The sequence below is a fragment of the Pseudorca crassidens genome, chromosome X (assembly GCF_039906515.1).
Source record: "Pseudorca crassidens isolate mPseCra1 chromosome X, mPseCra1.hap1, whole genome shotgun sequence".
NCBI classification, from domain to species: Eukaryota; Metazoa; Chordata; class Mammalia; order Artiodactyla; family Delphinidae; genus Pseudorca; species Pseudorca crassidens.
The window spans coordinates 53,966,482-53,991,345 of NC_090317.1; the positions used below are offsets into that span (position 1 = coordinate 53,966,482).

The window sequence follows — 24,864 nt, forward strand, 5'->3', positions numbered from 1 at the left end:
GATTCTCTACCTGTGACTTTGGGAGGCAATGGAAACCCCCCAGTATCAAGCAGGAATCAGGAAGGATACAGAGTTACATGGTGCAGGTGGTAGACTAGCCCGTCATTATCCCATGAAACCTCCCTAATGGCTTGTGAATAGGTAAACAAAAACTTTTATTAACACGGAAAAGTGTTTCTGCCTTGGAGGCTATCATTACTGTAAAAATGTACCTCTAAAAAAATTGTGTAGTTATGTCATTAAACAAGTAATAAACCACTTTTAATTTAAAGTGACATCAACAATTGAACAAATGACATTTGATACTTGAACTGGCAGTTGCACTATAACGGAATTATCTTCTGCTAGTACAGTGAATTTGTTTTATACTTCACTGGGCAACATGAAATAAAAGATGCGGTCTGAGAGCATCCAGAGAGCAAGCACAAGCTTCTATACTTACTAAAGTAGAACATCTTTAGCCTTATCTTGCCACACTGTACAACAGTCCCATTTCCTTACCTTGATGTCTTGGTCTGTGAAAGCAAGACAGTTATCTTTTTGACCCTTTCTTAACTGGATATGTAAGTAATCTGTTCCATAACCTTGGTGTCTTGGTTATTTGGGGTATGCAAGACAAAAGGAAAGCACCAAACGTACGGGAAAGAACAGAGCTATACTTCTGTATGTGCAGAGTCTTCAGAAGATTAACCAGGGGGAAATAATTTTGACTGGGTCTTTGCCATGCAATCTTGAGTGTTCAAAGAGGAGAATAGAAGCTTTTAACTGGTTTTGGGTTGCACGACATAGCTGATTTTTAGAATTAAAATGTTTGTACTTCTAGGTAAGTTAGACAGTGAGGGGCATATATTGATACATATGAAAACTTCTTGAGTTTGAATATATTTTCAGTCCAAAAACTAAGCAGCAGTAAAAATGTATTTTCCTTGCATTTTAAATCCCAGGAGTGAAGGTACTGGGGAATGTCTGAAGTAGCTAGAAAGTGTCTTATGGCAGCAGTGGTGACTGACCGACACCACTGTTCTCCACGGAGCTGGGCGAGGTGCTCGGACTGTGCAATGCTGTGTTCCCACTTGAGCTTGGGGTCAAGGGTTCATGTCCTTCAGAATTCTCCAGCATTTCCTGAATGAGAGGGGGCATCGAGCCAGGAATTTCCATTTTCAAGGTAATTACACTTTCTGCACCTTTAGCACTGATGCTGTGATCTGTGATTTTCATGAGGATCTTTGGAAACATGTGAGGCTTCCTGGGTCGTCTCTTTCTGATATAAATTTTTAGTGCTTCCAGCAATGGTTCTTGTAGCTTATCTAATTTTGTTGGTTCCTCAAGGTCCTGGCGGTCTCCACAGATCAAGCAGATGGCGCTGAGAAGGCCTGTCTCCGTGTCGTCCATCTCCAGATGTAGGAGCTGGCTGGCGAAGGTGAATACGAGGTCGGTCAGGAGTCTGATCCTGACGTTGTGCATCTGGGTTCGATTCAGGGTCAGGCCGTCTGAAAATGGCATGGTGTCTTGCTCTGGGGTATACCTGGTGCAAATTCTCAGAATCAGGATGTCCAAACAGGCTGCCTTCAGCAGGGTGATTTGGTTTGCGATGGTCAAGCCGGTGAAGCCTGGTAGATGTTTAGCAAACTCCACGATCTCAATAATGCACTTGGTGGCCAGTTCACTGAATTTGTCCCAGAGGCCCAGGTCCAGTCGGACTCAATGGTCAGCACTGGAATTCCTGTTCCTGAGCCTCGCACGTGCCCAACCTGTGCGTCATGACCGAGTGGGAGGAAATGCCCACCCTACTCAGTGGCTGCTAAAACCCCCGCCCGGGGTGCCTCCTCCAAAGGAGATTTAATTGAAGATATCAGGGTGGTTATATCCATGAGAACAGATGGATATTGAAACAAATCCATTCATCAGTTTCCAATTTTTTTTCAGTCTATTCTTCACTTAGTTTTGAAAAGCCAGGTTTTGACTTTCAGAAAAAAAGGGAAAATCTTAAACAAATGACTAAATATGAGACATATATAAATGAAACAGAAAACAAAATCTGATTCATTCTACTAATGTCCTACTTAATCCTCAAAGCCCAGAAATCTCCTTTACTCCAAAAAAGGATTTCAGTTTCTATATCATATGGGGAGGCCATTTCTTCTCTGTGTCAGGGTGTCTGAATACTGATTAACTAGATGTCATGATAAAGATGGTGGCAAATTTTCTTGAGAGAAGTCAATGACAAAGTTGTCCAAAGATTACATTCTCTTGGAAATGGGTAATCATTGCAAGAATAGCTCAAATCCTTTGCTCTGTGAGGAATGGAGTTTCAAATGGGCAGTGACTAATAAGAGATGGTTCATTCTAATCGAGGCTTTGCTGAATAATTGGAAGTCATTAATGCTAATGCTATCAATGGATGAACAGACAAATCTTGTGGATGATATATATTTTTTTTGTTTGTTTGTATTGTTAGTCAGTAAAACATTGTTCACATTTGTTAACGAAAGTACCAGATTTTTCAGTGATCTGGTTTTTGAGAGGTAGGTTGTAGCCCAACAGTTGAAGCAGATCATCATGGAGGTGGGGGCAGAGTTTGTTGGAGGATGGCCTGAGAAGGGCAGCAAACCTGGGTCTTTTTTTCCCGTGCACATTTCAGACAGACCAAAGAGTATATTTTTTTTCCCTAATGGAAGCGAAGGATTGGCAACATTAGACATGGCTTTCTGCAGTTCAGACTTTAACTCAAATGCACATTCTTCTTTGTGGGTTAAGACTGGGCAAGGAATGGAGGCCATGGGATAGTTTTGACATGCCTCTGGATTAAGAGATAATTAAAGAGAGAAAAAAATCAGGGCAGACAATATTAGATAATGCCCAGACAAAAGTATCTTGTCCACTGAATCAGAGAAAGCTCCAGGTGAGGCCATTTATAGTCAAAGTTCTTTTCATAATCCAAGGCTTAGCCAGTTGGTACTGACCATATGGGATATATCTTGAGACATTAAGAGGGCCTTACCTCTTACCTATCCTTTCCTGTTTTAATTTAAGGGGAGGAAGAACTCATCCCCATTTGCTTAAATGTTTTTCTGATTCTATTTTAGAAGGAAGTACCATGTCCTCTGAGATCATTTCTGATTCTTCATTATTGACCATGTTTTTAGCAAGATGGAAACATGAAGCTCAAATTTCGCTGATGTTAAACAATTCATGAGTAGCATTTTTAATATCATCAAATAAGTGATTATCATTAGAAAATTCATGATTTTCATCATCAACAGTATCATCATTATTGCCATTATCCTCATCATATTCATTACCATGATTGTTGTAGTAATTTTCCTCCTCTTATGGTACTACCTCTTCTGTACAACTGGCACTACCAGTTCCACAGGCCAAGACAGGTATCTTTTACAGAAACACAAGGAACCAACAAAGTCAAAATAAATTTTAATATCTATTAAATACATAAGCTATTGCTATCTAAATGAATTATCAGCATAGTAGATGACAAAAATATTTTTGTCACTACTTTCCAATAAAAAAATCATGTCTTCTTCTTAAAGTAGCCCCTCCATAGGAAAAAAGCCAACAGTGTTCTATAAGTATAGCTATATTTATATATTTAAGGAGTCTTAGCCTACTCAAATTTACTAGACATATTTAATATCAGCAAATACTACGCCCCATGACACTGATTCCAGGAGTGATTTAAATTATGTCTGGGATCATTTTGAATCAGGAGAAACAATGATATTTTCAAACTACTAGTAATTTTTTCCCCCTCAGGTGCACTGAATCACACTTTTTAATCAGGGTATCCATATACTATAATATCTAAACTCCATCCAGAGAATAGTAATGTTTATAAAAGTTCTCCAAAATTAATTAAGGTTATGCCTTGAAAGGCAGAACCAGTATTTTTATGCCATGACATCTAGCAACTATGTCAATCAATGAAACAACTGAAACTTCCAGTCTTATTAAGTTAATCAGTTCTTTACAGACACAGCCAATGACAAACTTAACTAAATTGGTCCCAGTTTCACACATTAAAGCGTAGACATTTTCAGTGACGAATATAGCAGTTTAGATAAGATTATTGTAGGCATACGGTCAAAATATATTTTCATGCCTCACAATACTAAAAGAAAAAATTATAAAATTTAAGAGCTAAAAACAATTGATCATAAATAAACCCATTAGTAAAGACATTGGCTTAATAAATGCTTCTTTTAACAAGATAGCCATACTAGTGCTATCATACAAGGCAAACTGTGTTACATTCATATACTGTATCTTCAAGCAGTTCTTAATTTGTCTAATGCTAGATGTTAATTTTTATAATTTCTTATCCTTAACAGTAGCAAATAGTTTTTTTTCAAAGTTTACTATTTTAACATTAGCATTTAACTATTTTAACTAATAATTTTTACACAACCATGAAATCAAACTAAAAAAATAATGATTTTACTACTGAAAAGAATAAACCTTTCTTTACTAGCTGAGTTCCCACAATTTATAACATTTTACAAACAAAAATACTCATACATATTAATTTTATCCTTCTAATTTTTATTCTAAGATTGGAAATTAATTTGGGCAAAGGACACATTTGTTTCATATAAATATTCAATTTATAAAGTGGATTCATTGCATAAGTTAAGATTTTGTTAGTGTTAACAATAAGTGTATTTTCTTGATATATAATAAAACAGAATAAATATTGAAATACTTTTGTGCAATTAATGAATTGTTTATCCCATCTGAAATTAGAAGAAAACCATCTTTCAAGTTACTTTGCTCTATATTTAGCATAATGTTCCCTTTCTAGTTACATAGATAAGAAAGTAACTTCTACACTGAAAATTAATTATAATATTTTGGAAATTATAAAAAAGCATTATTCATAAAATCTATCAAAGGTGCTAATACTTTTTTTGGGGGGGTAGGAGTTTATTAATTAATTTATTTATTTTTGCTGTGTTGGGTCTTCGTTTCTGTGTGAGGGCTTTCTCTAGTTATGGCAAGCGGGGGCCACACTTCATCGCGGTGCACGGGCCTCTCACTATCGCAGCCTCTCTTGTTGCGGAGCACAGGCTCCAGACGCGCAGGCTCAGTAGTTGTGGCTCACCGGACTAGTTGCTCCGCGGCATGTGGGATACTCCCAGACTAGGACTCGAACCCGTGTTCCCTGCATTAGCAGGCAGACTCTCAACCACTGCGCCACCAGGGAAGCCTGGTGCTAATACTTCTTTATGTGCTAATACTTTTCCACTTATGACTCCTAAAGTTTAAGAAACTGTTCAAATTGCATTTATTGTTTAAACATTTGTGAAGTATTCTCTCATCTGGAAATGGTCATCGTTTGAAGGTTTGGGAAAGTGTTCAAAACATCCTGACTTGTCCTTGGAGTTACTAAAAATAAGATAAATCTGCTCCTACCACACTAGGCTGTGCAAGGGTGGGCTAAAGCAGTAGTTCTCTGCTAAGGAAATTCCAACCCCCTCCCCCACACAGGGGATATTTAGCAAACTCTGGAAATATTTTTGGTTGTCACATCTAAGCAGGAGGGTGCCACGGGGACTTAGTGGGTAGAGGCCAGGTATAATAATAAACTTCCTACAATGCACAGGACAGCCCCCATCCTGTCCTACCCCATCTCACAAGAGGGAATTATCCAGCTCTAAACGTCTATAGTGCCAAGGTCAAGAAACCCTGGGCCAACACACTGAGAATTATGATCCTAAAAGGAAAAGACTAAATTGTATCCAAATGCGAAGTTTTACTCTGAAATCAGTATAACTACAATTATACTTGTAGGATCCAGCAAATAAATAATCAGAAGAGCCTCAGAAATATAAATGGAAAGAAATGAATCACATCTGTGCATTAGAATCATTTGTACAAACATCACTTTTCTATGGCAGTAAGCCGACTATAAACATATTTTCATATAGACTATCTTATCTTGTGGTTAATTGTATTTTTAAAAACTCTGAGATCACCAGTAAGTAATACCTAATTTTATGAAAATATAAATGGTTTAAATGTTTCCAGGAGGAGAAGCTTTTGACTTTATTTGTATGCTAGGCCAGAATAGCAGCAAACTAATTTCTATTTGTGACCAATGGAAGTACTATTTAAAATTTCCAAGGTTTACACAGTAGCTTGAAATTATAGGTGGTAAAATCAACACACATTTAAAATGTAATACTTGAAATTAAGTGAATCCACCTAGTGTCTAATGATCAGATCATCTGATACAGAACTGGAGAAATTTGATCTTTGGTTACCAACTAAAATTTTAAAATCAAGTTTTGATTCAGGTTCCAAGACACGTTCTTATTCAATAAGAGCTAAAGCTACAGATGCCAAAGAAAAACTGAACATTATGGGAAATATTATATATACATAGAAAACATTATTCTATTTATCTGATATGAATAAATGTCCAACTCTTTATTTTACATTTGTTAATTTAAACATGGTATTTTTAAATTATGTTAAACAATAAATGTTTATTATTTTTAAAATAAAAATGGTGAATATATTTGATTGGTGACAATATCATATGAAAAAACACAGTGGTTTAAACATCTAGGGTTTTGTAGATATTTTCATAATACTATAATTCTTAGAGTTTCATGCATTGCTTACTGATTTATAGATGTACAGTCAGTAAACATATGTTTATGACAAAATATAAGAAATTTTCCACAGCTCACTACATATCTTAATTAATTTGTATCATATTGAAAAATAATGGATAACCCAGTGGACAGTACAGGAAAAAACAAGAGCATGATGGCAGAATTATCACTATTTTCACTCTACCAGAAAGCTGCTCTACTTAAATCCCTTACTTATTATAACAATGCCTTTCCCTTATTCTACTAAAAGAGCTGTCATAGATGGCAAAACATATGACAATTCTTGACAGTTAAGGGTTATAAAATAAATGCTTCAAAGTATAAAGTTAGTAGAAAGGAGTTTTTGGTTTCGCTCTCTTTTGAATTGGGACATTTTCGGGGTTTTACCTCCTTTTTTAATACCTACATTAAATAAAGTTTACCAAATAAGGTCATAAATAAGCAAAGGTATTTTCAGTCCTCGTGCAGCTACAAGTCTTAGTTTAAAAGGGTGAGATGAGGGGGACAAAAAGAGGTACAAGTTTAACCATAATAGGAAAATACTGTGCATTTGGAAAGTCACGTCTTGATACGATTTTTAGAATAAAATGTTCTCAAAATCAAGTTCTAAACTATAATGTACACAAATACATTCTGTAGCATTAATAAGTTACTTTGATTAAAGGATGATAATTGGGCAATGTGGTAAAAGAAAATTATTTTTTTATCTTGACTAAGAATTAATGTAAAGGTCTTATATGCCAAAGCCAGTATAATATTACATTTCCCCTCTGGAAATCAAAGCAGAACTTAAAATTGTTGGTATCCACAGCCTCTGTACGTTTTCACAACCTCAGTAAGCCAATAGTTAGAAGAAAAATGGTTTAAGGAAACATGTACAACTACCAAAAAATCTGCAAAGTGAATGTAGCTACATCAAAATAAATTGTTAAAAGAGGAATCTCTTTATCAATGATTGAGGTTTGTGATACCTAGAAAGTCCAATTTGAAATTCCCTTTAAAAATCCCTACTATTCTAAATAAACACACCAATTTGCTTTGACTATCTTCTTAGAAGGGGGAAGATGCTGCTTCTTGTAAAATATCCTATATATAATAAAAACCAAGGACAAAGCTGCTACAACACTGATCAGAACTAGAGGGGATTTTACTAATAACAGGAAAAAACATCTAATGGAGATGTGAGTTTATCCAATCCCATGAATAATTCTGGAATTTAAAGAAGTTTTCTGGGAGACTTTTTTTAAATTGAAGTATGGTTGATTTACAATACTGCATTAGTTTTAGCTGTACAGTCTGGGAGTCTTGACATACATTTGCTGAAGTAGAAAATTTCTAGGAAATATTTTTAAAGTATTTTGGAGAAAAAAGGTAATGGGAAAAGATATGATTCACTTAAATCTGATTATTAACCATAGAATAACAAAGTATTGACTACAGTTTAGAATGAATAATTTATATAGAATTATGATCAATTACTTTCATGCACATAATAGCAAGGACAAGAAGCCTGAATATTAAAGTGATGCTCAAATTATGTTTTGATTATCAAACTATAATTTAATGTAATCACAATTTCTCAAAAATTTGACAACCTTGGGATATATATTTTTGAAGTATAGCAAAACCCTATCAATGATAGTAGACTGGTAAACATTTAATAAATACTGGTTTTAACTTCTGAAAAAGACATTCTTCTCTGATCAAAATCATTTGTGGGAGGAGATATGGGGATATATGTATACATATAGCTGATTCACTTTGTTATACAGCAGCAACTAACACAATATTGTAAAGCAACTATACTCCAATAAAGATGTTAAAAATAAATAAATAAAATAAAAGCAGGTACTAAAAAAAAAATCGTTTGTGATTTGGTAAACTGCCAAGAGGTGGAAGAAAAACAATTAATATAAAGTTAAGGAATCTAATAATAAGCAATTTGCATTTTAAAACATCATTACTCTAAAATCAACTGTATACTATTAAACCATTGGATTATTAAACTAGCTGAACTCTGTACCACATTTTATATTTAACTTGATTTTTATTACCACCAGAATTATTAAGTTTGTAGTGATTGCTATTAACTCTATTACCTAGATACTTGAATCTAATTCAATTCTTTTTATTAGGGACTATACTAAAATATTCAAGCTATCTCTAAGAATTAAAGGCAAGTTTCAAAATAAACATACTTGAAATGTGTTTACTAATTCATTGAATCGCTTTGCTTTTCATGAATAATGTCATATAAAAGAACAGTAATCCTGATATGCACAATTGACTTTTAAAATAGAATTCTGCATCATATCTGGTTCTATGAGTCAAGGCATATAGGACAGTTAGGGGGTGAAATTTAAATTTATCTTTAGAAAAATGATTAGCTCAACTAGAATAGGATATGGGCACTCTTAAGTCACCATCAGAATACACCTGATATATATATATACAATATATAATATATATCTCCTGATGGTGACCTAAGTGCCCATATTTATCTATCTAAAAATATATATTTATATTTAGTATGTATGTAAAAAAAAGTTCAAAACGCTGAATGAAGTCCAGGCAAATCCATGAAGAAAACCAAAACATATGATGCAAAAATAATTAAATGATTATTGGTGACATCATGTTTTTTAATGTTGGTGAATGGAGAAACAACAACAGAGTACAATTTGATACTGCATCCAAGTATCCATTATTATTCTCAAATCAGTATAATGGAGGAAAATATAAACTGTTCTTTTAAAAGTATTTATGAAGAATATGTCCATGCAGATAAAATCACTATTCTTCTCTTACAAAAACCACTCAAGGCTCTTATCTACAACCTAATTTTTAGTTCGAAAAGATGTGCAAGAGGTTCTCTAACTCATCAACTGTTTAGGCTATACTCAAATGGCCTCTAGATAAATAGGTACTCAGGGAAAACAGTGTAGAAAAGGAGAAATGGGGTAACACATTTAACTTCTTAAAACCTTAATTGTTTAGAACCTTGGCCAGAGGCTAATCCCTCCTAATTTTTGTGAGTCAAAGCTTGGAAGCAAAGGACAGATAGCCTTCATATATTTAAATAATGATTAAGGAAATCATATGTCCAAAATAAAAGAATTTTTAATGAAATTACATCTGCTTTCCATGCCATTCTCTTGCCTGTTTAGCTTTAGTGAACACTACATGAGATGAACAATGCCAGCTCAGAAAAGGATTCACCCTACATAAATTTGATGATAGCATGTCTGCTGCCAGATAATTCTTCACAAGCCAATCTTTTGCCAATTGAGCTAACTCAGAATTGTTCACCTGAGAATTGTTCAGCTAAAATAAATGGAGAGTCCAGTTTGTGTTAGTGCAAGTAATAGTTTACTTCATTAATATGCAGGAAGTGGCAGCTTTCTGGCTCAAGGTAGTTCAGACCTTTAGGAAGAATAGGAAACATAAAATGGCAAAGAAGAAATTAGACATTTTGGGTTTTATGTATTGTGACCATATATTCTTGGTCCCTGTTTAATTATTAAGAGGTGCCCTTTCACTTTTAAACTTGTCCTTATTTGGAGGATAAATTATGTGGTTAGCCTCATTTTATACAACAAAAGTAAATAACAGAAAACCAGGTGAGGATAAAATAGAGGCTAAAACATATATATACACAAAGATATGTATAAGGCACCCAAAGATAATTCTCTTTTTAATCTACAAATTGAATCTGAACTCTACAGGTCAAACCGTTTGTCCACTGTGTCTGTGGAAATCATTTGAGAAAGCAACACTTAAAGTAACTACAAATATTGCCTAAGCAATAATCAAAATAAGCAGTTATCTTTTAAAGCAACTAGGACAGCAAATCCAGTTATTTGTGAAACAGAAATTGCTAATGTGTGAAATCATAGAGTTATGCAGTCAGTTATGTGCGGGGAAAAAAAAATCTTCCAATATCATAGTAACACAAAATACAAAAGCTGTTGTCAGTAAAAAGAATTGTGGATAACTCATTGTGGCAATGCACTGCAAATATGGGTGAATCAACTATCACTAACCCATTGGAGCAATTAAGTTTAAGAAAGCTTAACAATTGTGGCAGATGAAACAACTGTCAGTAAACTGTGTAGCAAACCATGAAGATACTTTGAAATAACTCTTGAGGTTATCTAAAACAATAGTTTGTTTACTTATAGCTGAATCTAATTAATACACTATGCCTTAAAATGGGGAAACAATACAAAAATAATTGCTTAACCAAATACCACAGTTGTCTCATAATATCAGGGAGCTATTTGGTAAAATGCTATTTTTACACTAATCAATACTCAAATAAGGCCAGCCACTAGATTGTAGGGTATGTAGAAGATTATCTCAGACAGGAGTCAATTTTTTGCCTCAAACCTTTAACAGTCTAGATTACAGAAGGCCAGACATAGTTAAAATGAGATTACTATTTACAAAATACCAAATAAAACAAGTGGAGAAAAATTTTAAGTTACTTTAAACTACTTAAATTTGCCATAGTATGATTATATTTGTGTAGAATATACAGCTCAAGAAGTCATGTCTATTAGATAAATAACAAAAAATCAGATTTCTAAGAGTTAAAGGGATTAAAATGTCAGTTTTATTAATCTAGCTATTTTGCATGTAAACTGGTTTTCTATGTGAGACCTCTAGCTTTATAAAAATCCGTTCGTTTTACCAATTAGGTATTTGATCTAAAGCATCATTTGAAGGACTAAAGCAAAACTCGAGGCAGCTAAATATGCCTGAAAACTCAAGACGGGTTTTCTGGAGAAAATAGATTTCAGAGAAATGTCTAGAATCCTAAAAGCTCCAGATGGATAAGCTAGTTCAGCCTATATAGAAGCCATCCAACAATGTTTCAACTCAGTGCCATATATATACCATCCTCAATGAGGAAATTTTCACTTTTCCAGTCCCATGAGTACTTCTAGTTAAAGATACATTCCCACACCACTACAATGGCTTCCAAAGGCTTAAATATGATAGGATGGTCATCGCTACTTCTTCGACTTAGAAAGTTCTAGACTGGTTTTGGAATCTAGAATAATGAGGTATTTGAAGGGGTGATATGGTTTTGAAGAAAATGCTATGGCTATCTGTAGCTGGTCCTTCAGGAATCACTTTCCTCAGAGTAAAATTAAAAGATTTGAAGGCCTCCTGAAACTCACAAAATCTGTTAAATATTTAAGTCCTTAGAGAAAAAGCAGTGTGACACCACTAAATGAAGTCAAGAATATAATAATCAAAATCAGAATTTTATAGTTTTTTTGTGTATTCAACCAATCTAAGTAGCCTTCATTTCATATTTATTTATGGAAGGGAGTTGAATATCTAAGTTAATCAAATATTCATTACTTTGTATAATCTAAACACGATTATATTTTCCTACTTTTTGATAGCTATATGCACTCTCACATTCATCCATACAATCATTCAGTGACTTCAATAATGCACTATGTTCAACTAAAATTAATCTATAAAGTTCTACACTTCTTTATTTATAATCCATTAAATTGTTTTTTTTTTTAATTTTTTCATCCCTGGATTGTTTAGAGCATCACTTTGTTCTTCTGTTAACTATTTATTTCATTATTTTCCTTACTGACAGCAAAGCTCTTCTTGTCCCTGACTAAGCTACTATAAATGGATGCTTCTAAGCAAACTCTTGTGCTCAGTGAATATAAGGGCCCCCTCCTAAACCAGGAAAACATACTAGTATCCATGAAAGTGTAGTTCTAGCAAATATCCTGCTGCAAAAATGACTTTTAAAACCTATTTAATTTAGAATGATTAAAAATTTAAAAATTCAAATTTGTTATTATATATCTCTCCTACAGAATCCACTGCAGAAAGACAATTTTGACCAACTTACAAGAAAAGAAATAGGAAAATAGAAAAGAGTTCAGTGTGAAAAAGAAAAGACAAGATAGGACATCTAATTTTTTAAAATGGCATATGAATGAGATGTAAATAAAGTAATTCCAGATGGTAGAAGCTGTATATGAGAAAGTATTCACATTAGCAATATCATAGTCATATGGAGGGCCAGGAGGAGGGAAAGACAAATGAGGAGAAGGAAACATTTGATTCAAGAGACAAGTTAAAGAAGGTAAATGGAAGTTTGTTTTAAATTGAACTAAGTCAAGAAATAAATGTGGAGCCAGTGGCACTGATTGAGAAAGAGAAAAATGCTGTCATATATTCCTCTGTATACATATATAAAATATGTGTGAAAAGTTTAGGTTGTAAAATAAGGCTTTTAAAGAGTATAGAGCATAATTTTAGAAAAGTTGGAGGAGACTACAATCTTAAACCAGAGAGCAAAACCCGTAACTACTGTTTATAAAACACTTTTCTTCAAGGCACTCAGCAAATTTTATGTATTTTTCTTATTTCATTAATTTTTATAATATCCCTGCCTGTTAGATAAAGATAATTTTATTTTCACCATTATATAGAAGAGGAATTGGAGGCATAGACGACAAGTTTAAGAATTAAGATAATAGAAGGACTTATGTAATTACCACCACTAGCACAGGAATTAACATTTTCATCAAAAAGATTTTATTTCCAGTCTTGAAATTGTTTTTCAGATAAATGTTGGCAGAAAGTATCACTGCCACAATTGCAGACCTAGTAAAAAATAAAATATCATGAATTAATGAGAGTGCTGGGTGAAAATCTACTGAAAGTAGATTGGGAAATTTTAACTTGTCTGAAACTGTGGACACTTAAATATAATTCCATGTTCTTAATGTCAGAATGACCAATTCAAGATAAAATGTTCTTTTAATACAATAAATGTTTTCTTCCTTACTATCATTAGTGTAGAAATATATTCCCCATAATGCCTTGTTATTAAGCTCCCTGGGGACAGTGACTATTTTTCAAACGTATTTTTATCCCTCAAGACTTTGTACGCTGGGCACTCATTAAGTATATGTTAAATTTAGATGACTGGAATTAGACTAAGATGTTAGTTGGTAGTCAGTTACCGTTACAACTAAGAAAATAGTAGAACAGCTTTCCATTCTTTAGAGCTTTACTTCATTCTATTGGAGAAGCTTAAAATAATGGAGTTCTATATTTAAAATAAGCAATAGGATAAGATATGTTCATGAGAACATCCTCCATAAAATAAAATTCCTGGTTAAGTGAGATCTCAAGGACAAATGTAAATTAGGTGAGATAACCTAAAACCTCATTTTACGCATTCAACTTTTAAAACTCCTTGTTTTGTTGAATAAAACAAAGTTTAAAAGTAGTTTTTTCAAAAGGTTTTTTATTTCTATTTCCTATTCTATAACCTTGTATTACTTTTCTTAGTTTACCTGCAAGTTTACAGACATCTACATGCAGCAATTAAAATATAAACACTCTTTCACTGTGTTAAAAATAAAGCAATAGGTTTCTTATGACTGATTATCTAGAATTACATCTTACATTTCACAGCAAATGAAAAATATATGGACAGCTATAGTTTTATTGTTTTAGTTGCTAAAAGACACATTTCTGTGTGCTTGCATGTGGATATTATATTTTGATGCACTGAGCTCTCTAGTGATGAATATTTAACTTTTTACGAAGAAAAACAACCATTATCACATAATTGTGGAATAATATTGGTGGAGATATATTAATTTCTGCAAGCAAAAGACCAATGTATAAAGAACACTTCAAAAATAGTTATTTAAGCTCTGTGTTTTAAAATTAAATTGAACTTAATACTTTCCTTCCTCTGGTACCTTCTATGTTCATTCAGAAACTAAGACACTTCAACAAAGATATACTAAAATTTAATTTGTGGTCAAAGCAGTTTATTTTCTCTATTATGCTATCGAATTATTCACACTTTTTTACTGATTTATGAAGATGACTAAACTGATAAATGTGAAGGGAGAATACTAATTTCTTTTGTATTTGATTTTGAAGTGAGAACTATTTTTCATATGCATTTTATATTTTTTGATAAAGAATAATTTCTTCAAAATTGGTCCAAATTCACATAAAAGCATAAAGCATAAAGCTTGGTAAAAGCATAAAGCTATTTAAATTATTTTATTGATTGAATTAAGTCAAAATCAGAAATTTCCCCCCAAATGACCTTATTGCTTTTATCATCACTTCTGAACAAGATGTTATCACCTCTGGTACAAAAGTTTTACCAATCCATCATTTTTTTTGGTCTAAGATTGAACGAAGGATCATAATTCAGTTCACTAAGAGTGTTGTTATACAGTCAGTATAATGTTGTATAGATCAAAAAAATAATTTATGCTGAACTAACTACACACATTGGAATGTTTATTATCTCAGATTATTAGCATCGATCAGAATTATGGGAGCCAAGTAGATCTGTATAACCAAACCTCATGTTTTCATGAAAGAGTTCTATAATTTTGTCATATAATTAAATATATATTTAATAGATTTTAAGTCTTTCCCTTTGGCAGGCACAAAATTAAACATAAAATTGTTTCTTATTTAGATACAGTGAACAATGGAATAACAGATCAATAAACCTGTGCCTAATAATAATCCATGTAAAATTTAGCAGTATTTCTTATAGCTAGTTGCTATTATCAGGTCAAAGGGCAGAATGTGAGTAAATTAATCAAAGTTGGGGACATACATTTGCTCTTCAGAATCTTAGTTTATAAATTCTAGAATTGAGCTATCTAAAATGTCCTACATATATGTGTTGCATGTGGGACTATTAATAACACGTGTATTTAATGAAAGGCATTAGTGGACTATATTAACCAGGCCTCTGATAATAGCAATGAAGTCAAAAGTTACTTAATCCTATTAGTGTCACACTCTCATTGTAATAAGACCTGACAACATTAATAAAGATCCATTTATGAAGAGAATGAGTTTTATGTTGTCATTTTTCCCCACTGGAGGTACACTTTGATAATAACCCCTAGCTTTCAGGGACCTAACAGTCATTTGACTGTCACCTTTTTTACTTTTTAGCACAGATCAAAAATGTTAATCTGCACATCATAGAATTCAGAGAATATAAAATCAAGTTATCTTAAAGCTGAAAGGGTGAACTTCCAAATAAAACTTCATTTTATAGTTGAAAACTGAGAAAATCATTATATTCAAACTCTTCTGAATATCTTTAGAGGCAGCTTTGCTTTCTAAAGCAGTTAAATACATTGTTTGTTATAGCATATTATGTATATTATAGCATATTATAACATTGTTTGTTATAGCATATTATGCCTGCAATGGCATTAATGAATTTTACTCACTCCTCCTGATACTACACACTACTTTGATCTATTGATACATATGATAAAGAAATATTAATTCCTTTAGAATAATAAAGTTTGCTTGCTCTTTAGCTCCACGATATATTATTTGATGTCTCATTCTTGGCAAGTGTATTCAAGGTTACTAAATCTAATGGTAGATAGAATTTTCACAATTTGGATTTTCTAATCCCAGATTTCAAAGCAAATCTAAGTCTAACCTAAGTTTCATAAATCCAAACTCTTGATCAACAGGCAATATGTTTAGTTCTCATTTAGTTTTTAAAGTAAAAACCAAATATATCTTATTTTAAACAAAATAGAAACAAGGTCCCAAACTTTGATTATGTGAAAAGACTCTGGCCAAGATTAATTTTTTTTGAGGTGGATGTAAAAGATGAGGATGCTTTATGAGATGGGCAAAAATGTGTGAGGGCTTTGAGTCGGGTCACGAATCTGAGAAAAATTTGACCTTCACGCTCCGTCAGCACAGTCAACCTTTGAAACATTGTCATGCCTGCCTCAAGGGGACCAATCAACACACTGCCACTGGGCTAGTATAGAAATATTATTGCTGATATATGTGAGGGAAGATGAAAATCTGAAGCAGAAAATGAAGACATATGCAACATCATTACACAAACTAATTTCCCCTGAGTTCCAACCATGGAAAGAAGTAGATCCCTGTGGTTTATATCCATATCCTGAGTCAGATTGGGTGCTTGAAGTATATTTCTATTTGTGAATGTACTAGCTTCCCTGACAACAGACTTAGAATATGAAAAAAAGCTTTATAAGTAACAGGCTGTCAGAATAATAAGGTGGAAGTTAGAAAAACATTGTAACTTTCTACTCCTGGACAACAGCTCTGTCAAATACTACTAGGGCTCAGTGGTATATATTTATTAGATAGATGACACATAGATGCAGATAATTATATATATAGTATACAATATGTATGTAGGTATAGTGTACACGTAGTATATACTATATACCATGTATAATATATATTTTAAAATATATTATTTAATAACATTTAAAAATTATATGTTTATAATATATATATAATATTTATAATATATAAAAATGGCATATATATACACATATATATATATGTGTGTATAGAGAGATATATATAGTTATAGATCTTTAGCATAGCTAGTCCAAATTAAGGGAAATTATATCAGAATATCATGGGGAATTCTCATTATACCATGTCTTTACTTGAGACAAGGAAAAGGGAAGATTTCACTTCTGGATATTATTTTAAGTGGCAATTCACATCAAAAACTTTTATAGATGAAGCTTTTTTTTTTCTTTAGAGTAACCTAATCTCTCAAAAATTTGAAAATTAACCTTGCCAAGATCATGTGGATAAGTTTTATTTTACCATAATTTTCTTTGTACTAAGCAGAATCACTTGGTAATCATGTTATTCATTCATTCCTCACTTTCTTTTTACTTTGTCTTTTTTCATTTTCTTCTTCTTCCTTCCTGTTAAACTTGCTGTGATCCTCACCCTCAAGGTTATCTATCTGTCTCTTTCTGTCAATCAAATCTAAGAGTCAGAAGACCTTATTCTGGTTCCCAATTTACTAGTCATATGATCATAAACAAAACAAATTATTACCCTGAAATGCAATATCCAAATTTTTAAAGTGTGTAATCATAATGCTTTCCTTGTTTATGCCAAAGCACACCTAATATCATGAAATGCATAAATGAAATTAAAATATTTATATATTAATTTTTTGAAGATCAATATTGTATGTTTTGTCTTATGTTACATTTTATTATATACATTTTGATACATTTATCAAATACCTTTATTTTCAGTTAATTATCTTGTTAATTAACATAGATTTGTTAATAGCAAGACACTTTCATGTGTAAATTGACCTAATTTTTCCTAGAATTTTTCCCTATATCTCCCCCTTCTCTCCCTTCGTTATCTGAACTTTTCATATAAATTTTATATTTCCTTAGTTAAGATAAACTGTGATTTTGTTATTCTTGTCTACTCAACAAAAATAGAACAAGTTAACATTAATTAAATTCTCAACCTCTGCAGGAAAGATCTTTTAAAATAAATTAGTATGGTTGGCCTACTTACTTTCAAATTATAACACTTTTTAAAATTTATGGATGAATCATAACATGTTTCTTTTTTTTATTTTTATTTAACCTCCCTATCCCCCCTCCCCCAGTGTACATACCACTTTCATGACAGGACCTTTTTGCAAGTCAAAGTGCACTCAGTTAACCCATGAGATGGCCCTCTGCAAGCCCAGGGCTATGCTTTGTGTTCCATAATTATTATTTTTAACAAGCAGTCAGGACAGTATTTGCCCATTGGGCCATACAAATGCCCCAGTACTTAGGTACATCACTTTTGGCTTATCACACATTCTAAAACAGAATGAAATTGTAGAGCATGTCTATTTCTAAGACTCATCTAAGAACCTCTAGTGAGCCTGTCTTTATGTCACTTGCTGATAATCTTTCAAAGAAATTCAAATGAAAATAGATTTTAACAAACCTAAATTAAGCCAGTGGGTTTATTTGTTTTTTTTTTTTAATTTGAATTTGTTAAGCAGCTTTCAAGACAAATCAGAAATTTTTTGGAAGTTCATTAAGCTGCCCTGAGGGAGACATTACAAAATTATTCTTTCAGTAAAGCACTGCATTTCAAAATAACACATTTGTCAGGATTGTTGGGTGGAGAGACCCTATTACTAATTCCTGATTTAAATTTGGTAAGGTCCCATTTTGATTTGAATCTGTCAATTTTTATTTTCCAAATAAATTGCTTTTCTTTGTTTAGGCTGTGCTCTCCAAAATAGTAGCCACTTACCACAGGTGGCTATTAAAATTAAGATTAATTAAAATTAAAAATTCAGTTCCTTGGTAATAGTACCCACATTTCAAGTAATGAATAGCCACATGTGGCCAGTAGCTACCATATTGGATACCACAGATAATAGAACTTCCGTCATCACTGCTGGACAGTGTAACTGTCCAGTCATCTACTGGACAGTGTAACTTTAGAGATAGTATCCACTCTGCTATGCAACTTACTGTTTAAAGTAATAAGCCTCACATTTCTATAAACAGTCAAATGTTTCAATGCATCTCGAAAAACCTTCTATGCAGGTGTATCTACCCTCTACTTAGTGCTTATTCTTCCCAATTCTGTCCCTGTGAAATTTATATCATCAATCTCATATTATGACTGGAGAAACTAAAAGTAAGAAAGATTAAGCTGGAGGTGGCTTGTCTAGTCGGTGGTAAGCACAAAATTGTGATCTATATCTTACTGACTTCTGCATATTTTTGCATTTCATCAGATAAGGAGACACTATTGCAAGGACCTTACTTAGAAATGCTTATTTATAAATCATCCATCTGTTTTCAGTTTTTACTTCTTATATTCACACACAAATCTGCATTTCACTTGAAATCACTCAAAAGATCTCCAGAGTTCGATTTCTGAATGTATTTATAAACAAATATATCTTCACAACATATCAGCTTCATCTGAGCAGTTTTCCAATATTACACAACCTCCATGCTAAAACCTTCAGATGATATTCATCAAAATATCTTATTTATGTGTTCTTTGAATAATTTTAACATTGGTCATTATGATAATCATAATCTGGTAATGCATAGTCAGAAAATGTTTATAAAACTTTGAAAATTGCTTGACCATATCTATATTATACCTGCACATTTGTTCTTTTACACATTTGCCAAGATCATTCAAGTGCATTGTACTATATCACATACCCCAATCTGAGTTTTCTACTACTCTATGTACCATATAGCCAATTAAAAATATTCTCCCATTCGCTTGATAAATGCAGTCTCTCTGCACATACTTCAAAGAATACCAAATATTCCATCTATTCTTCCCTCTGCATTTACCACCCCAAGACCCAAATCAAGCCAAAATAGGTTCTTTAGGTTAACTGAAACTCTTTGACTGAAAAATTGACTTACCCTTTACTGCAAATGAATGCTCTGTGTTTTCAAAGAATTGGAACAAAATGAAAATATTTAACATTAACAAGACATATCTAAAATTTAATCTCATTTTGTGACTCAAGAGATGCTTAAAGATCTTGCTTTGACTTGAAATCAGCATGAAAAATATTTTTACTACTATATCTGTGTAGAAATGCTAGTAATAAAAATGTTCTATTCACCCCCAAAATAAATGTATTTGGCTTCTTTTCAAAGGACAAGATAAAGCTTTCTGTCTAAAATAATCACATAGAAAACCCGATAGGTTTGTGGATTCATTCTTGACGTTTAGATTTGCTTGTTTAGGCCAAGTTTGAGGCAAAGTCATGACTAGACAGATTAAAAGTAAGATACTGTGTAGGTTATTGATTTGTAAGCAGCAAGGCTGAACTCCTTGTCTGACCACTATAATAGATTGTTAGTGGAAACACAAATAACTGCTTGAAAATGAATATACATAAAATGAAGATTCATAAACTCCATGCAATTGCAAAAATTGCATTGATAAATTTTCTTTGCTATGCTTTACTTAAACTTTGTAAAATTGTGGTGATGGCTTACTCAAAACTTGAAGTACACTAAGATTCTTTTTTTTTCTTCCCTTTAAAAAATGTGCTATCTTTAATGAAGCATTTTTAAAACGCACCTTAATTAGTTGGTAGTTTTGAACTCCGTTTATTCCTATGTCAGGATCAATGGCTGCTGGGAGAGCATATCGAGAGTTTATAGCTGAGTTCTCTGGAATTGATATGTTGATAACCGTTGCAGGGAATAATGGTGCATTATCATTTATGTCTTCTATCAGAAAACGTATTTTAACCAGTCTAAATATTTCATCTGGCAGAACGGCAACCTCCACCTCATAAAAGCAACGGGTGTCCACTAAGACACCAGCACATAATTTCTCACGATCAATGCGAGCTCCAGTAGTGAAGATCTCACCAGTACCCTCTTCAATTCGAATCAGTGGCACATCTCCGGTCTTGTACACTAACTTGAACTGCATAGGCGTTGTTAAGGACTTGTCTGGAATTAGCGACAAGTTGAGGTCTTTCAGCAAGTCGCCTATCAGGACGTTTTCTGGCATTTCTTCCCGGACGGTGTAGTTCTTCTCCTGGGCGCCAGACTGAAACACGACGCATGCTAACAGGACCGCAAATATATACGTCCCGGACAACAAGTCCATACCAGGCAGGATTGCACTAGTTTTTTTGTATCAGTCCACAGAGAACTGCCAAAGAGAAAAGAAGAGTAGAAAAGAAAGAGAAGAGAAAGAGGAAGAGGAAGAAGAAGCAATTATTAAAGCCAAGCATTAATGTATGTTAACTAAATGCTCAGTTTTAAATTAAAATTACTAAATGAAATAAACAGCAAGGTCCTACTGTATAGCACGGGGAACTATATTCAATATCCTGTAATAGATCATAATGTAAAATAATATGAAAGAGAAACACACACACACATATATATATATATACATATATATAACCAAACCACTTTGCTGTACAGCAGAAATTAACACATTGTAAATCAACTATACTTCAATAAAATAAAAATTTGCCAAAATCATTAAATGAAAATACTAGCACGAAAAACACTGTTAAATAAACTAATGACAGATTTGTTTGAATCTAATATTATGCATTTTTACATCAAGATGAAAGGTAAATTAAGCAAGATACGTTGAGTAATTATGAGACCCAGAATATTTATAAAGGTGTTCACCATTGATAAGATATATAAAAGATAATATTATAACAAGACAGTTAAAAGTAATAAAAATAATTTAAAACATTTAATTCAATAGTTAAGGAAAAGTAAAGGGATATGTGTTACTAATAACAAAAATATAATCATTTACTCTTTGTTACAATGTGGTTTTCAAATGCAATTCTTCTATGTGTCATGAATGTTTTATACAATATTCTGTGTGTTCAGCTCTGGGCTTCAAAATGTAAATATCGATCTAGGTTAGGAAGTTTGGATTAAAAAGAAAAGTCCTTTCATAGAGGAGAGGGTTCAATATGGCAAATGCCTAAACATGGGAAGAACAATCATGTGAAAGAGGATTAAAGTTGTCTTTCTTTGGATGAGAGGAACAAGAATAGGTATAAAATTACAGGGAGGCAACTTTCAGATCAACTTAAACAACTGCCTATTAAAGCATTCTGGAAAAAAAATGGTTTTCAGGAGAGATTGAATTCCATATATTTGGAGGTACTGATACAGAAGCTGTATCACTAGTTTAGATCTACATATTTATGATTTGTTAGACAATATTCAAACATTCAATGAGAGAACTGGAGTGCAAGGCATCCCAACTCTGAGAGTTTGTTTATAGATTGCATAAAGTAGTCCATGTGAAAATGGGTTTTCACATCTACAGACTGACATAAGAATTACCCAACTACATGAAACAGCTTGACTAGGGTTTAAAAATATGAAAGGCATTTTAAAAGACTTTATCAAGTTAAAACAGAGAGTCAAAAAACAAAGAATATCTCTGGCTCCTTTCCCCCTCCTTGCTTATTATTTTTCATTCACTGAAATCTGCCACTTTATTTCAGTTCTCTAGTTCTTCTGAAAAAATTCAACAAGGAATTTTTATTTCTTTATAAATTGCAAATTTGTCTTCAGTTTCCTTTATTAATTCTCAATTCCTATTCTCAAATTTATTTGGTGGATACAGTCTCAATTTGGTATATTAAATATCTTTTAATATCTAGTATTATGAAACATTTTAATATGCTTCTGGATGTTATTTGTAGGTTATATAAACACAAAGTGAAATTTGTGTTACACTGCTTTAAATCCTATCAGATATTATATTTTTATAATTAAGTAGGGATTAATGCAGCTCTCAATTCATTCTGAAGTTTTAAAGAATTAGCTAACAGATGGTCATTTAAAAATCTATTATGGAAAACTATTAATGCACATAGGTATCTAATTAAGGAAGTTCTCAATTTTTATTGGTAATTGATAACCAATTAAAATTTACAAAAATTTTAGTCATAGTTCTACAAACAGGAGGACTCATGAAATGATATAAATAACTTGCTATGGATATTATGATCTGATTATGCCAGACAATGTATTACATTAAATAATTTTAGAAAATATGCATATTGACAGGCCTGAAGACACAAGAGTGGGGAAAAAGAAACCTTCTTATTTGCAATCAGTAACAGAACAAAAGCATTTGTTGCAACAATCGAGATAGCTTGGGTCACAAATAGAACAAAGAAATAAGCTAAATAGACTTGAAGCATCTCATTTTATAAATTCTTATCACAGAATTTAAAAATTATATATTATGAGTCCAACCACTTTCCTATGTTGGGCAGTTGGCGTCATTTATATAAAAAAATTAAGTATAATAGTGAGTAATGCTGATGCTGAAGACATTTTCTATCCTAGTAAACAACACAAAAAGACTATTGCCTGTGGTATTTTTAGCATCATTTGCTCAATGGTGAGCATTGGGATTACCTAATATAGCAACCTTTTCAAGACTCATTCTCTTGTGAATTATTGGCCTTATACTCCTCTATGAATGTGAGAATTAAAATACTTCATTTTTACTTACTATGAGTTAATATGCATACATATATGTGTGTCCTATTGTGACTCTAGAACATCTAAAAAAAACCGAGTGTCTAAGTGTGTGATTTTATAAATACCATGCAAACATAAGCAAAAATAAAAATGGGGCACTTACAATTAGAATTAAAACTACCACTCTATTCTTATCTTACCCTTAGGTATTACACGTTATTACAACTGGCAGAAGAATACTACAGACCATTTTTTAAAACATTGTGTGCATGTTGCAATATCCTAAACAAGAGGAGGGATTAAGAAAGTGACCTAATTCTAAGCAGTCCCCCTCTGCCAATCCATTCTAAATGTGTTCTACTCTACTTTAATAATAACATCAAATAAAACATTTTAAAATATGTTTCATCACTTGAAATTCTTTCAGAGGTTTTGAAAACCAGGAAAAAAAATGGGAAAAAGGACAATTCAATTTCTAAAACTTAGGCAAATATACATATTGCAAACCTAGAAGGACTATTTACTGTCTAGTTAGTAATTAGTTTCATGAAAGGGCAGTCACGTATTCAACAAATATTTATTAAGCAATTTGTGTATGCCAGGCACTGTTGTAGACACTGAGAATAAATCAGTGAACAAAACAGGCAAAAACCTCTGCCCTCACAGAGTTTATAATTGATAGCAAAAATATTCCAGAATATCTTTAATTCAGTGTTCAACAAATGTATAACAAAGTCAACTCTGCCTCTATCAGGATGTAAATATGCATGATAAAATAACCTCAATCTCCAGATTCTGATTCCAACCCTTGCAGTTACCACTTGAAAATGTATTGTTATGTTTAAAATTTAAAAAGTTTTCTTTTAGGGCTTCCCTGGTGGCGCAGTGGTTGAGAGTCCGCTTGCCGATGCAGGGGACACGGGTTCGTGCCCTGGTTTGGGAAGATCCCACATGCCGCGGAGCGGCTGGGCCCGTGAGCCATAGCCGCTGAGCCTGCGCATCCGGAACCTGTGCTCCGCAACGGGAGAGGCCACAACAGTGAGAGGCCCGCGTACCACAAAAAAAAAAAAAAAAAAAGTTTTCTTTTAAACTGCTGAGTTTAATTATTTGAATGACCAATACAGAAATTAGGATATAAAGAGTCACTGCTTAGTCTTATGGAAGGATGATGAATTTAACTCAGATATGCAGGGAAAGTATTCCTATGGACATATCTTACTTAGTTCTAATTTTCTCTCTCCCATGAACAAACTATAAGATAACTTTAGATTTCTTTACCATTCTCCCACATCCCACTGCTACTATAGTCTACGGTTAGTTTGGAAATTGATAAGAAAGGTACAATGAAAGAAGATGCAGAGAAT

General features: G+C 32.8%; 1 protein-coding gene and 1 pseudogene across 2 annotated transcripts in view; both read right to left on the minus strand.

Moving 5' to 3' along the window:
* Positions 1-24,864, minus strand: part of PCDH11X (protocadherin 11 X-linked) — a 747,204-nt gene that overhangs the window by 676,013 nt on the left and 46,327 nt on the right. For both annotated transcript variants that reach the window (XM_067722354.1, XM_067722353.1), the window contains exon 2: positions 20,589-21,173. In XM_067722354.1, the coding sequence (XP_067578455.1) occupies positions 20,589-21,128 (540 nt within the window). In that variant the 5' untranslated portion in view covers positions 21,129-21,173. The remainder of the gene's footprint in view (positions 1-20,588; positions 21,174-24,864) is intronic.
* LOC137217254 (retinoic acid receptor beta pseudogene) lies at positions 988-4,035 on the minus strand (annotated as a pseudogene).